This window comes from Cyrtonyx montezumae, unplaced genomic scaffold (assembly GCF_038088225.1).
Source record: "Cyrtonyx montezumae isolate F1298 unplaced genomic scaffold, pur_monq_1.0 scaffold_3, whole genome shotgun sequence".
Lineage (NCBI taxonomy): Eukaryota > Metazoa > Chordata > Aves > Galliformes > Odontophoridae > Cyrtonyx > Cyrtonyx montezumae.
In genome coordinates this window covers 114,946,750-114,962,098 of record NW_027072034.1, presented here as the reverse complement: position 1 = coordinate 114,962,098, position 15,349 = coordinate 114,946,750, and the positions used below count along the sequence as shown (strand labels likewise).

General features: G+C 41.5%; 1 protein-coding gene across 10 annotated transcripts in view; it reads left to right on the top strand.

Moving 5' to 3' along the window:
- Nucleotides 1-15,349, top strand: part of CUNH12orf75 (chromosome unknown C12orf75 homolog) — a 134,751-nt gene that overhangs the window by 2,002 nt on the left and 117,400 nt on the right. The window contains exons 2-7 of one of the 10 annotated variants that reach the window (XR_010622565.1): nt 4,361-4,385; nt 10,707-10,742; nt 11,627-11,716; nt 12,501-12,541; nt 13,583-13,693; nt 13,849-13,931. Coding sequence is in view for 7 of the 10 variants with exons in the window: in XM_065743095.1 (XP_065599167.1) it covers nt 4,361-4,385; nt 10,707-10,742; nt 11,627-11,706; nt 12,271-12,383 (254 nt within the window). In the remaining 3 variants the exon portion in view is untranslated. The other 9 variants (XR_010622564.1, XR_010622563.1, XM_065743102.1 and 6 more) reach the window with 9 other exon arrangements.

The following is a 15,349-nucleotide window of genomic DNA, read 5'->3' as shown; positions in this document are numbered from 1 at the left end:
CATAATGATAGTTCATTTAATGACATTAGCTTGTGTTGCACGGCTTGAATTACATTAGAGGAGCTCTCAGCCCTGTGGTCTGCAGGATCTAAACTAATATTCATGATCTAGAATAACATTTCTGTCTGTGGTGCAGCACTCCAGAATACCACTGTAACTGACAGAGCTCAGATTTTCCTTCCAGAACATCAGACAAAAGGATGTAAGGCCTAGAGACTCCTCAGCTGAGAAACAGTGACTTCTGTTTTCTGAGCAAGCTGATGCATGCACATCCTTCTTAGAACCACCAGCTGTTTTAATGTTAACTGGATTATATTTATTTGTAAAAAATAAAAAATAAAAAAAAATCCCCAATATGTTGTTATTAGTAATAGCAAATGATCTTATTAAGAAATTATTATTTTCCTGGCATTTTGTTACCTCACCTTACTTATCGTTCTTTCATGGTATTTCCTGATACTTCAGAAGCTCCAAAGCAACTCTTTTAGGCTTTAAAATACATGGCCTTTCTCCCTTTTTGGCATAAAGGCATTTCCCTTAATTCTAGCATTGCTTCACTAAGTTTTTTAACTGCCTCCTCCATCCTATATCAATTGTAGTAGCAATGACAGCGCCTTAAATTATGGCACTCAATTGGAAGCTGGCTGTCTAGCCTTGATTTAAATATACAGACAAGCTGTTACTCTATGGGAAGCTTAAAATACAGCCAAATTACGATGAAAGTGAATTTTCACACCAAATTTAAACAGACTTATTAACATCAAGTTGGTGGAATACTCAGGAAACCATTCTGCTTTGAATATAGTTCTTAGTGTTTGAGTGGGGTCATGTCTGTGTACCACAGTACCACCTGAGGAGCTGATGAAATAATCAGTTTCTGTTAAATTGACTTAATTTTGTTCTCATTTACACTGAGATAGATCAAAATAGAATCTTAGCATCCCAGAATGGCTTGGGTTGGGAGGGGCCTTAAAGCTCATCCAGTTTCAACCCCGTGCTGTGGACAAGGCTGCCCTCCAGCAGCCCAGGCTGCTCAGGGCCCCATCCAACCGGGCCTTGAGCACCTCCAGGGATGGAGCACCCACAACAAAGAATTCCTACGATGTTAGGATTTAGTTCTGTTGCTGATTTTTGATGCAAATCAAAAGGGAGCACATGACAGAAAACATCAGTTGTGCTGCTCTTCACTGCTGCCACCTCTACACTGATCTTGCCCACTTGCCACATGGCAAAATCACTGAGTCTATGAAAACAAGGTCTGTAGGGTCAACTGCTGCCTTTTTTTAGGCCAAACTGATGTAACTGGAAAAAAAAAAAACACTTGAAAAGCTTTCAGAAAAGCCTTTTTAAAGTCAAATTTCTAAAACGTAGTGGCTACGAGAGAGCAGTCTTGCTGTTGGTGGAGGAGCTATTTGTGAATAGTTGGTTAACAAAATGTTTTGGCTGAAATTCTGGAAGGAGGAACTTGAGAAACTGAAATAATCTGTTGCTTACAAAACATGGAAGAGTTAAAGAAACATTGGTGAAGTAACAGGAGTGAGGGTGAGCGGCCTGGACTTTAAAAATAAACACAAGTCTTTGCAAAGTGCAATGTTACTGAGCCCATTGTGAAATAAAAACTGTGTATAAGGGCTGTTCAGACTCCCTGGTGAAGAAACTTTATGAATTTTTACATAGTGAATGTTACGATCTGCCTAACTGAAGTGGTGTTTGTTTTCAAGCACAATACTACCAGCAAGAAAACTGTTTTGTGAACTGGAAACACTTACAGGTCTCTGTTCAGACAGTTTAGAGGTACTCGAGTGAATTAGGACTACGTTCTGGTTTCACTTCTGCTAGTGAAAATTAGAAATAACAGTACCGAAACTGTGATGGAATCCCATCAATGGGGGTGAGGGTAACCTAATTCTTTGTACTTATAAAAACAGAGGGAAACAAGCCAGTAAAGATGACCTCTTAAGAAGTGAATTTGTTTTCATCATAACTCAGTGTTTCTATGCAAGAAGCATTTCAGAAGTCTGCAGGGAATTCCAGCTATGGCACGACCTGTAATGCCAAAGGGAACAATTGCTGAGAGTGGGGAGCACTGGTAGCATAGCTTTGCTCTCCGATGCAGACTCGGTGGTGTAGCTCTACACAGCCCCCAACCTAAGGAGTCTGAGACATCTCCTGTCCCAGAGTGCTTGTATATTTGTACCCTAATGCCTGCCTGCCAGGTGGACTTCAGCCCTGAGCTGACCCCTCTTACGTCCAGATCTGTCTCCCATGCTGCTGGTGGGGACAGAGATGATGCGTAGTTCTCTGTACGTAATGCTCTGAAGAGGGGCATGGCACTGAGCATGGGTATGGCTTTGAAGTATGTTTGATGTCTGTTGGGAACTTACGTCTCTCCATTCAGAAATTAAGCAGTACTGTAAGTACACAATTCTTTCTACCCAGCTAAGGATTCGGTCTAAGTATCAAACGTTTCTGGTACACTTCTTGTAAGGAAGGCTTAATTTTTTAAAATCATAAAATCGTTTGAGTTGGAAGAGACTCTTAAAGGTCATTTAGTCTGACTCCCCTGCAATGAACAGGGTCACACACAGCTAGATCAGTTGCTCAGAGCCCCTCCAGCCTGACCTAGGATGTCTCCAGGAATGGAGATCCACTGCCTCTCTGGGCAGGGTTTCAGTGCTGTACTGCTCTTGTCAAAAACTTCTTCCTTAGAACCAGTGCAAATCTTCCTTCTTTTAGTTTGAAACCATTTCCCCTTCTCCTTCCAAGACCCAGAGTGCTGAGAGCCTGGCTTGGACTCAAGAAGGGCTCAGCAGAGGCTTCACAAAAACCATGAACCTTTGAAATCAAGTTTGTTTGCAATGAGCTTAAGCTGATGTAAGAAAATGAGAAAGTTATACTTCTAATGCAGAGCAGACTCAATAATTGTTTCTACTGAAAAAAATTCCTGCTGCCTACAGCAATGTGATTAGACTTCCCAAAATATCTGCTGTCTGAGTTGTTGTGGACGCCTGGGCTCTGTCTTGATGTGCGGGGCGGTATCCTGGAGACACGCAGCTGGGCTGATTTGGAGCCAACTAGCCTGGGTAGCAAAAGACATCTTCCCACATCAGCCAAGAGCGGGCTTGCGTGTGGTGCTGCAATGCCAGCCTTCCATCTGGACACAATTAATTTGGAGGGCTTCTGTGTAATAACATGTAGATGCACCTCTAGAGCCAAAAGTCTCAGATAACTGACTGGTAGAGTGTTAAAAGCTAGGACCAGAGCTTGTCCATACATAGAAGTGCTTCTTCCAGCTTAGCTATGAGTTTCTAATGATACGCATAGCAGCACCAGTGAGATTTTGTTGACCCTTGAAGCAGTGCTAGCAAAAGAAATCTGTATGGCCATACAAGATAAGTCTGTATCCTTACCAGGAAAAGGGGTGACAGGATTGAAAGTATCTTCTAGAGTTAGCAGTAAGGAGAGATGTTTCCTTCAATTCTAGCTGTCCATTCAGGTACACAGTGCTGGAAGGCCTTGCAGGCCTTGAAAGTTCTCTGTCCCTAGGGTTAAAGTCAGAGTGCAGAAGGCGCGTTACCACATATTGGAGTAAGGTGAAAGATGTTTGCCTACCAAACCAAACAAATAAAAAAAAAACAACTAACATCTATTGGTGTGGTAACTGATTTCTGCAGTGAGCTCAGATGCCATCTTCCTGCTAAACACTGAGAGGAAGGGGAAAAAGAGAAGTGAAACGTTTTCTAATGTCTACTCTAGCCTTTGTAATTAGTAGGAGGGGTAATTTGCTGTTACTTAGGTGAATGACATACCAGTAACAACAACATGGCATAAGTAACTTGGGAGGAACAAGAAAGAGTTCGTATCTGAGTGAATGTGCCTTTCCCAGCAAGAAGCATCTGAGTCACCAAAAAATCGATCGCTGAGATCATGCAGCCCAGTTGTAGCTTTTGTCTCTTCTTGCTTTTTGTTGAACATCAAGATGAATTACGGGGTGGTTGATCTATTTAGGTGACTGGAACTTCGGGTGGATTGTGTCCCAGTGTTTATCGTGTTTCTGTCTAGTTTTCTTGTTCGTCTGGCAGGAAGAGTGGAGCAGCACTTACACATGTAGTGCCAAATCTACAGCTGGATCAAATGGCATGTGCTCAAAATAAACAAGCATTTAGGAGTAACTGCTTGGTTAGCAGTGGTGACTTTGTAGCAGACAAGATCACCAGAAGGCTGTGTCTATCTCTCATTTACAACATGCATAAGGACAGTTTAAGACAGAAAGACAGGAAAATGCTTACTTACTATCAGTTGGTTTAAGGATTATGCCATTATCTTGTAAACATACACTTTTTCCTTCTTTTCATTCTAGGTGCCACAGGGACTACTAAAGATGTGTAAGTACTTGCTTTGCCCTTTCAGACGTGTAACCCTGGACTTATCTTCAGTTCTGCTAGTCTTATACTGGATTTAGTCACACTTAATGATTCATTTGGCTCCTAGCATATAATCAACACTACCAAGTGTTTATTGTCTTTGGTGACAACATCCATCTCCTCAAAACCACCTCATGTTTACTGTTCCACAGATTAATTCCCTTTTTATTTCTCATCCTCTATTGAGAGAGTTGTCTTCCTTAGCTGGTCATACAAGTTGGTCTTTTCTTCCCAGTCATGTGCCGGTATAGCTTTCTGAAAGGGGCTTGTCATTGTATGAAGTGAAACAGAAGGTTCCACCTAGCCCTGTGAGAGATTTACTGAGACACTTAAGCAAATATTCCCACTTTGCTAGAGGCAGGTGACCCATCCAGACTTCCTTTTCAGAACACTCACCTTCCTAACTAGCTGCAGGCAAAGCCTCATTTGTTAGGGAAAGTTAAGGCCTTTACCTTCTTGGCACTGAAGATAGCATCTATCACTCCTCTTTCTGTCCCTTATCTCTGTTGCTGAGGAGCAGGGGGCAGCCCTACCCATCCTGTTTTTCTCCAAACTTGGAGGTCACGAACCTCTGCTGTCCTGCTGCCTCTTGCCAGTTTCTGGTTTTCAGAAAAGCCGCAGCAAAAGATTAACCCTTCTCAGCCTGTTTTTCATTTGCTGATACAAAATGTGCAGGGACAGCTTTAATCAGCCGTAGGTTTATTTTCCTAACAAAGGAAACACTAAAAGAGGCATCCCAAGGTCTCGCCTTCTGTTTCATTCTATTATTGTTATTTGCCACTAGATTTTAAGACTGAGGAACTTGGGATGTATTTTCATATTACGCAACAGGGACAATCTTCACTTTTACTCAGTTAATTTTAAGTAACTAATTAAACAGAGGAACCCTGGTGTAGAAATAAGGGCTGTCAAGTCAGAGAAACACATGGGGAGAAGATCTTAACCACAGGCTTGTCCTTGCTATTACAGAGCATGGCTTAGAAAAGACAGGTCTCACTTGTCAAATGAATGCTGTTGTCACAGGTACTCTTGAGATACGTGTTACCTGTGTGATCTGTTTTCTGGATCTTCAGTCACAGACAATAAGCAAATTGCAGAAAGTAGGCTTATGAAGAACCTCTTCTGACATAGCCTACAGCATTCCTGCACTCAACCCTCCTACGTATCCCAAAACACTGTTTTCAATTTGTATTAGCGTCTTTTTGTGTTGGTCAAGCAATTTAGGTAATTTAAATGACTACTTATGACTGCCTCTGTTTCTTTGTTCTGTGATAGTTTTACATTTCAAAATTTGCAAGCACTATTAAAATAAGAATGTAGTAGACATTTCTGTGCTTGAAGCTATGGGTACACATAGAACTGTGTTCATATGTGTGTAAGCATCTGTAGGGATGGGACTTTAGAATTTAATGCTGGGAAAATCCTACTTAATAATAGATAATCTGTCAAGTTTCTAAAAAAATATAGAGATAACTTAGAAAAATCAAACTTCTAGTGCAGACTGCAACAAAGACAGAGAGTTGGTCCTGGGACCATTACTCATTCAGATAAGTACAGCAGAGCCAGCTGAACAACATGTGTGAGTAATAGCATGATTGAGCCTTCTAGTCAGGCCGTAGAAACACAAATCTGTTAAGGAGGGAGGAACAGTGGTGATAACCAGAGAAGTCCTACATCAGTCATCTTAATATTTAGCAGCAGATTTTTACAATGGAAGTAAAACACCTGAAAAAACTATTTCAGTCATGTCAGCTGTGGTCAAGAAAAGCATTTAGGTGGCCACACTTTTCAGCACAGGGTCCGGTTATTGTAATTCAAATGATTCCTTGTTTCCTGATGGCAATCCATTGGGACTCCAACAGCTGGGTGGATTGAGGGGAGGACTGGATCCTGCTCAGAGCCTACTGGTGACCGCAGGGAAGCTGCTGGGCTCCCTGGGCCTTGGATTGGGCACACTTGGCCTTGGGTTGCTCCTCTGCTAACATGAAGATGATGATATAATTGCCCATGCTAAGTGCTCTTGAGGTCACAACAAAAAGGGCATGTCATCTGGGAACATGATCTCCTCCTCTATACTCCAGCCCACAGATAACTGGTGAACCTGTCAGCCAGCTTCAGCCAACTCACTCATTGTGTTTCTAAGGAAAGGACTTCATGCTAAATGGGGAAGCTTGGTTTTAAGAGGGATAAAGTGTATGCTGTGAAATAGCGTGATGCCTGTTGTGTTAGGAGTGTGCCTAGGTTTGGATTAAATTAGTAGCAGTAGGAAGGAAAGGATACAGTAATTTGAGCCTGTTTCAAAATAATAGGGAGATCAAATACACATTGATAGTCCCTGTCCATCAGATTACTAATTGATAGTTCCTGTCCCTTGGTCCAAAGAAATACTGGTAAACTAAGGTGACACAATCTGTCACTTGTGCAAAGTTTCGTAAGTAATTTCTGATGGCACTACTGAGCACTGCTAGAAAGAGTCTGTATAAAGCTGAAGCTCAACATGGATGAAGCATAAAAGCTGAGATAAGAAAAATGTGGATGGGGTGAATTAACGTGAATGCCTGTCATTTTATGTTTAAAATATTATGTGAAAAATGGCAGCTTGTTTGTCATCAAATGGACGCAGGACTGATGGATGTAAAAACTGACAGCTGGATAACCAAGAATATTTTTCAGACTTAAGAGAATGACAGGAAGCCTCTTGGGACAGATAAATCCTTACCAAAAGAAACATTTATTCTAGCTGAAAATAGATGCTGTTGTGTGGATTTGCTGTTAAATCCGCCTGCCAGTTGCAGGACTCCACCTACGTCATCTGCTGAAAAATGTGATCTCAGTCCCTTTGCAGCAGATGTCAACAGCATCTGAGAGAAGATGCAGTGGCACAGCATCAGATCACTACAAAACACATCCGTCTATCTGGTCCCACCTGTTTAGTTCCTGTTACCATCAATTCCCGATGCAGAAAGGCTTATGATAACTTGCTCTGCCTGGAAGACACTGTAAATGGAGGCTCTCTGGTGCAAAGTGAGGTATTTAAAGGTTATATTTTTTATGCTAGATTCTTCTTTCATCCTTGACAAAAGAGGAAACTAGAGACTTACTAGAAGAGGAGAGGGGAGAGTGAGCCTGGGAGATGCAGCAATTAGAGCGCTGCTGAAACCAAAGGATCTGCCTTCCATTCTCATGTGTCTGAGTGTCACCATTGCAGCTCACTCCGAGGCCACCTCTGCTCATGCAGCATTGGTGCAGGAGCAGCAGTGGTCCATCAGGCGCAGCTGGCTTCTAGAAATCTGAACACATGAAATTAGTGTGCACCTTTGGAAATGGTGCCTTAAATTACAGTCTGTAGTGAAGGCAAGAGATGTATACATACGTTGGAGCAGCACTCCTTCCCGTGCTGCTTAGAAAGTGACAGCACCCACATCTTTTCTTTCTTTTCCTCTGAACACTTCCATGTTCCTCCTCTGTCTGCTCAGTAGTAGAGTATGGCAGATTGAACCCGGCTGTCTCCCAGCCCAAGAGCTGTGGCCTGTTCAGCCCTGGACTATATTTGCTGTTGAGCATTTAGGAGAAAAGGCATTGTAAAGTCAGACTTCGATTTGTAGCTACTGAGAGAAAAGGAGGAGAGCAACATGTTAAAAAAAAAAAAGCTTCCCTGCTTAATCACAGTCCTGGGTAATTTGTTTTGGTGAGAGAATGACAGTAATGGCTCAGTGATGCCCCATAACGGAACATTGCTAGAACAGAACAAAATAGCCCTGTTGCCTGGTAGAGGCTTTTCTAAACATTGACATTAATTTCCTGTTGGACAATATTGATTGTTATTCTTACAACTCCATTTTAGAGGCTTCAAGCCGCTCATGAAGTTGTCAGTGCTTTAAAAGGATTTTTCTCTGGATATTAGTTCTGGATCATAGAAACTGTTTCCAGTTGTATGAGATAATCCTATGACACATGTGGTTGGTTCAACAGAAATGATTGTTATCTCCTGGCACCCAAAGTCCTTTTCTAAAAGTGCTGTCATTTTTTTTTATTTTTAAACTAAAAATATACTGCTCATTCCTACTTGTTGATATACATATGCTTTCCTCTTCCTTCTGCTGGAACTGGGCAGAGTGATAAAGGAGTTTCACACAGGCCTCAAGTAAAAGGGTCTCTGCTTTTTTCTGGCTTTGTACAGGAGAGCTGAAGCTGGGTGGTGGCAAAGGAGATGCTTCTTACTCATCTGGACAGCACTGGCAGGAAGGTCAGACAGTAAAGCTGCCCCGAGGGGTTGTGGAGTCTCCTTCTCTGGAGATATTCAAGACCCATCTGGATGCCTACCTGTGCGATCTTCTGTAGGGAACCTACTTCAGCAGGGATTGGACTTGATGATCTCTTGAGGTCAGTTCCTACCCCTACAGTTCTGTGATTCTATTGCTCATTATCTCTTAAATGATAAGACATGGGCAAAGACAGCAGCCAGTGGGATGCCCTTTGTGACTGTCCTTTGGGAAAACTGCAGAGTACTTAAATGTTAAAAAGAACTGTGTATCCCTATTCACTGTGCTGATGCACAATGGACAGTTAAGAATGCTCTGCTGCATACAAAGATGTGTGAGATTATTTCCAGTTTGTAGCACAAAACTTGCTGTCCGCACAGGAAAGCGGTGACTGAGATCATAGGGGCATCCTCCTGCATTTAAGGTTGTGTCTTGAAGAACTGAACACATTATTCAAGCCACAGCCTCACCAGTGCTGAGTACTGAGGGACAGTTACTTCTGTGGTCTCACTGCCTGCACTATTTCTGATACAAGCCAGGGTGCCATTGGCATTGGCCACCTGGGCACACTGCTGGCTCATGTTCAGTTGGCTGTGCATTAACAATCCCAGATCCTTTTCCTTCCCTCAGTTTGCCAGCCACTCTGCCCCAAGGCTGTAGCTCTGCATGGGGTTATTGTGACCAAAGTGCATGACCTGGTGCTTGGTCTTTCTGAAGCTCATACAACTGGCCTCACCCCATCGATCCAGCCTGTCCAGATCCTTCTGTAGGGCCTTCCTACCCTCAGGCAGATCAGCACATCCTTCCTTATTACACCTACCTTTCAGAATAAACAGATTACAATAAGAAATGACATACACTACTGTTCAGTATCCTAGTTCAGAACAGCCTTTCAATATGGAGTTACACTAAGTCTGGGGAGCAGATCAGAAGTTCATATTTCAGCTGATGATAGGGAGTGTCTTCTCATTGCCCCCATAATTCAGACAATTTCTCCCTAGATGAGAATATACAAGTGACACCATCCAGCGAACAACATGTGCAAGCAACAGAGTTCAAAGTCTAAATATTTAGTCAAAGGTGATTAAGTACTTTGGGTGAAGGCTGATGCTGAGGCACAGGGTGAGAATGCAGAACAGGTACTATACCCACAGAGAGTCAACTGGCATTTTTATCTTATTTTTAACCACATTTGCCTTCTTGTCAATCCTGGTTTACTTTACCCTCTGCTCTGGTTCAACTACACTGGGCAGTATTTTAAGGAGGGAGAGTCAAACATCAGTGACTCTCTATCCATTTTACCCTGAACCACAGCATCACAGAACTGTAGGGGGTTGGAAGGGACCTCTAGAGATCTTTGAGTCAGTCCCCCTGCCAATCAGCTCCCTAGACCAGGTTGCACAGGCATCCAGGTGGGTCTTGAACCTCGCCAGAGAAGGGAAAAGGAAACGAGTTGCCTATTTTTATGAGATTTATTTTGCATTTTGTTGATTGGGAAACAACTCGGACTTCAGTAGCAGCTGTACCTCACTTTATATAGAGGTTCGTGAACACATTTTGGCACACCTACTGTGAAGGTTTCTTTCTTCATCATCATTCTCATGCCGTGGATGTCCACTCCCATCCAGTTCTCTGTTGGTGAAAAAACAGCCCATAATTCTTTCTGTTTTGTTCAGAGATTTTATGTTGTATTTCATGTGGGGACTCACTCAGGAAATACATTTATTTACCAGCTTCAGCTCCCAAGCCTACTTTCAGGCATCACAGGAGGGGATCGAGGCAAGTAAGCTACAACTGTTTTCAATCCTTTTCTTTCTACGTTGGATTGGAAAATTGTTACTCTTTTTTTTGTTTGTTTGTTTTTGCCTTTTTGAGTACTTTATTGCATTGTGGATGATATGAATGAAACTGGGATCAGCAATAATTCCCTTCTTCCTTTGCCCCTGAATCTACCCAGATGGTTACAGAGGATCTGAAATAAAGTATTTGCTAACATGTTTTATGTCTTTTGGTGTTACAGAGCAGAAGAATCTGTATCAGATGATGACAAAAGGAGGTAGGTGCTGTACTTGCTTTATTTGGAATTGACTGCACTGAGTTCTGCTGCTGGATATGCATCCTATTAATTCCCACCAACACCACAGAGCAAAGTAAAAAAGAGTAGGAAATCTCATGCAAAATGCAAAATTGGTGATCCTCACCCCTGTTACAGTGTTGGGGGAAGGAGCTTTTCAGCAAGAGGAGCACATATCTCACAACTGTAAGTGATCTGCTCCATAATGGCCAATGGCCTCTGCCTTCACAACGTCCCTGCCACAAATGGCATTAGCGCCAGTGGGAGATCTATGTTGGGCTGGAAATTGAAGGAAGTACAACTCTATCATCAAATAAATCAGAAATCAACTCAGAGACCCAGGAACTGGAGGAGTTGTGATTCGTTTAGAACCTAGTGGGTCTGAGAAGCTACCCTGTAAGTATGGCAGAGACTCTTAAGGACCCCATTTCCACCTCCTTGCATCATTCCCTGCTTTTTATACTTGCCACAGAGTCAGAAATTCTTTAAGGTCATGAAAGGGAGAGGGTTGCACTACAAAAGTATCTAATACTCTTATGTGCCTTCCTAACAGTGTTCTCCAAGTATGGCCCTAAGGAGGGGGTGTAGATCCAGGAGAGGTCAAAGTGTTTAATTGGCATGCATTGTGAGAAGAGAGGTGCTTCTGTGGTCTCAGAGCTGGGCACTGCCATCAGGCTATCTGTCTGTTTGATCTCTAGAAGGAAAACCTTTCCTGTAGCTGTGGGAAAGGAGGGCTTCTCTGAGGATGGTTGTCCATCCTCTCTGACCATCCGTGGTCTTTGTAAAGCTGCTGTGTGATGTTCATGATGTAGGAAGAAGTGTTTCAGTTAAGCTCTGATGTCTGTTAATTTTTTTCTTCGTATCAGGAACTATGGTGGTGTGTATGTTGGTCTGCCATCAGATGCAGCTGCCATGGTTTCCAGTCAGACGAAAGCTGCATCAAAAGGTATTGAAAGGTTGTGCATTGCATTTCTCCCACTTTTTTTGGTTTAGTTTTAGCTAGTGAGATGTATTTATCCTTTAAGAATCAGAGATTACTTCAGACAGACTTAACAGCACTGGGCCCTCATAAGGCAGTGGGGCTGTTTATAATCATCCAAGTGATTGCTCCCGTATATTTAAGTTCTAACACGCTGACTTCTGCAGAGGAATCATAGAGCAGATGGTGCCAGGGTGGTACATTGTCTTCTGAACAGCTTCTCCGTGCTCTGAGTGCTGTGTGAATTCAAGGAAAACAAAACATAGTTAGGATTAAGAGGCGATGATATATGCGGTTGCAGAGCCGTGGCACTATTTTTAGATCTGAAGATGTTTACTTGCACTGCAGTGATATTCAGTAATAACGGTTAGTGGGTGCTTTCAGGTTGGCTTCTGTTCTTACACAATACCCTATGCAAACCGTGTCTTTTTCATGCTGTGGTTTTAAACAGTGGAAAATAAGACACTGGGTTTACAGTTACTTAGTAGACAAGCCATAAACATATTTATAAGATTGCATAATATTTTTCAGATTTAATACAACAAAATGCTGCTGTCACTTACGTACACCACAGAGCTAAGTCACTGACGGGAGCTTCCAAAATGTGCTGCAAAACAAAAAATGAAGAAAAGAGTTTGTTGTAATAATAGCAGCTGTCTTTGGAGCAGTAGTACCTTTGTTGCATGCTTTGTTTAACTGTGTTCTAAATGGGTGATATGTTACAATGTTTAACCTTCTTTACCTTTTGTTTTCTAATTAAGATTAGAAGGAAATAAACACATCAAGATCCAAACAGCTGGAGGTCAGTATGGCTTAATTATTGTTTTGTGTTTGGGATGTGTTAGTTGGAAGGAAACCCAGAGGTGGTGCTCTGTGAGGCTGTCAGGAGCCTTGGGATCGCCTGGTTGTATTTCCAGCTGCACTGCAACTTCCAAGGGCTGAACCAGGGTCTGGTCCCAGTGGTGCAGACAAAAACTGAGTGGTGGGTAAAGCCACCTTTTTGATCAGAAGTGGGAAGCAAGGAAACTCCATCTTACCCTGTTGGAGAATGGATAAAAATCAAATGTCTTTGTACTCCCCTTCAACTGCACTGCAGCTGAACTATGGGACCTGATGTGGGGAGGGTGCACTCAGCAGCACGTAGACCATTGTTATCCCTGCAGTCAAATATTTCTCAATTATTGGGGCCACCTTGCAGATCAACATGAAGCACCCAGTATGTGGCACACTGGAGCTTTCCTCCTGATAGGAGAAAATCTGTGGTGCTTTGTTCTCTGCTGGCCAGAGACAGTGAAAATTAATGGGATCTGACTTAAGAGTTTCAATTAAATGACTGATTTTAAAAAGTCCTTTACAAATTCATGTCTGAATTAAAACAAAACAACCTTATCTTCCATTCAGAATGTGAGCTGAATAAATATTGACAAAGTTCAAAAGAGGTCTGTGTGGTGTTCAGCTGGTATGGAGGGGAAATTATAAAACTGCCAACATTTTCTATAGAAAGAATAACCCTTTCCTAATTTAGGTGAAGAACCAGGAACAGTTCTGGCTTGTCTCGGTGCTGGATGCAGAACCAGTAAAGCAGAACACGGCTATACTGGTTGTCTTTAATCATGTGAATGTTTAAAGCTCCACGGGCTCTGCCCTCATGTGCAGAGAGAACTGAAGTTGGTCATCACGCTCATTTCAGTAACCTGGAGAAGGTGTCTGAGCCAAGAATGCCATCACCTTGATCTGAGCAAGGCTGAGGGGCCTTCTTGAGGTTGTGGTTTTCCATTCGTGGTTGGTGACTGGAATTTGTGTTAATTACCTTTTTATTTTATTTTATTTTTTTGCTGTTCAGAATAGTTGAAAGTGCTCTTTGGCTTCATCATTGCGAAATCAAAGCTTGGCTGCTCATTCAGGCTACAGAAAATTTGCACAGAGGAGCCCCTTTAAACCTGCAAACCATCCAGTGAGCTCCAAGAGTTTCTGTGCATGTGTGTCAAGAGGGCATAGACCTCAAATCTCACAGCTTCTAACAGAGCCCTAGTTAACTGCTTTATGTGTAGTGTTGCTTTACCAGTTCAGCTAAATCTTTTTATCCCTATTTTTTTTATTTTTTAGCAGTTTTCTGCAAAGACCAGTTGCCAGTACTTTAGAGAGAGTTGTCTTTCTGCTGAAGATTTTTATATTTACGTAGCCTTCCAGAGAGCAAGACAGATCAGAGCACCAAAAAACCTAAACTGTCGCAAGTTCCAACTACGGGTAAAGCTTAAAGTACAACGTTGAATCTGTTTGCTATGATGATTGTGTTATGGAAACCTCCTGCTGTTCTCCAGAGGAAAATGAAATTAATGAACTCGTGGTGGATGTTTCTGCACAAGAGCTAACTTTGATGATCTGCAAGTTATTTCTCTGTGGCCATATTGCAGATTTCATCAGCTATCAGCTACGCTTGGTATATTTCCTCCAAAAATTTTTAATAGATTTTATATAGAAAATCATTATTACTGTCCACTTAATAGTTCCTATGGTAGATTCTTATAAATTAATTGTTAATTTACTTCAGAGTAATATATATATATCAGATTTGCATCTTTTTGGTAATATTGCAAATTTTACTATTTTTGCTGTGAAAACTTAATGGAAAGAACTAGGCAAAAGACCATTGGGCTGTTTATAATTACTATCATCACTTTTATACACTGAAACGAATACTAGTGTTTAATTTGCACCTTTTACATTGCTCAAGGAAATTTATTTAAATAAGGACAGTGTATCTCATCATCATAATATGTATGTCTGTTTTCATTTTCTTCAGCTTTATCTCTTTTATAAAGCATTACATGAAAAAAAAAATATGAATGAACCAAACTATTATGTTATGTCTTCCATTCTATGTGATATTTCAATGACATTCCCTTGGGTAAGGTGAAGTGATAGTATTATCAGGGAGAGCTCAGCTCATCTCCTGTCATCTCAAATATAGAAAATAGTAACAGAATCAGTGTAGTTATTACTTCTGCATATTGATTAATTAATGTATTAAGTTATGGATGCAGGGGGGGAGGGAGGGGAGTTAAAATTCATTACATTGATAACACCTGGAGTTTTTGCACAAAACGTAAACCAAATGGGATGGTACATTTCCATGTGGCTGAACAAGTATTTTAATTATTAAACCTTTTTGCATAATTTGTTAGTCAAACTTTTAAAATAAATCACAATGTTACACTGCTCAACAAATAATAACAAAAAATCCACACCACATTCATGTACTACAGTAGATTAACGACCACTTTCAAAATAAAAAGCAAAAGGAAAACAGAAAATTTGGACATCCCATGGAACATTGAGAATGCTGAAATCCCTACCCATCTCACCAAATCTGTTAAGACCAATAAGAAATTATTGACTATGATTTCCTGCAGCTTGCAGCTTCAACTTTAAAATAAGCAGTAGTTCAGTTATTGTGAGGTCTGTAAAGAGATGCATTTAACAGTACTTCTTGCTTGCCACCTTTTAAGTGTTTGTGCCAATATTTACTTCTGTTCTCAAGAACTCTGCTGCTTTGCTTATCAGTGCTTTCAAGCTTCCAGCTCCCAGTGGCAAATATACAGTTCATACT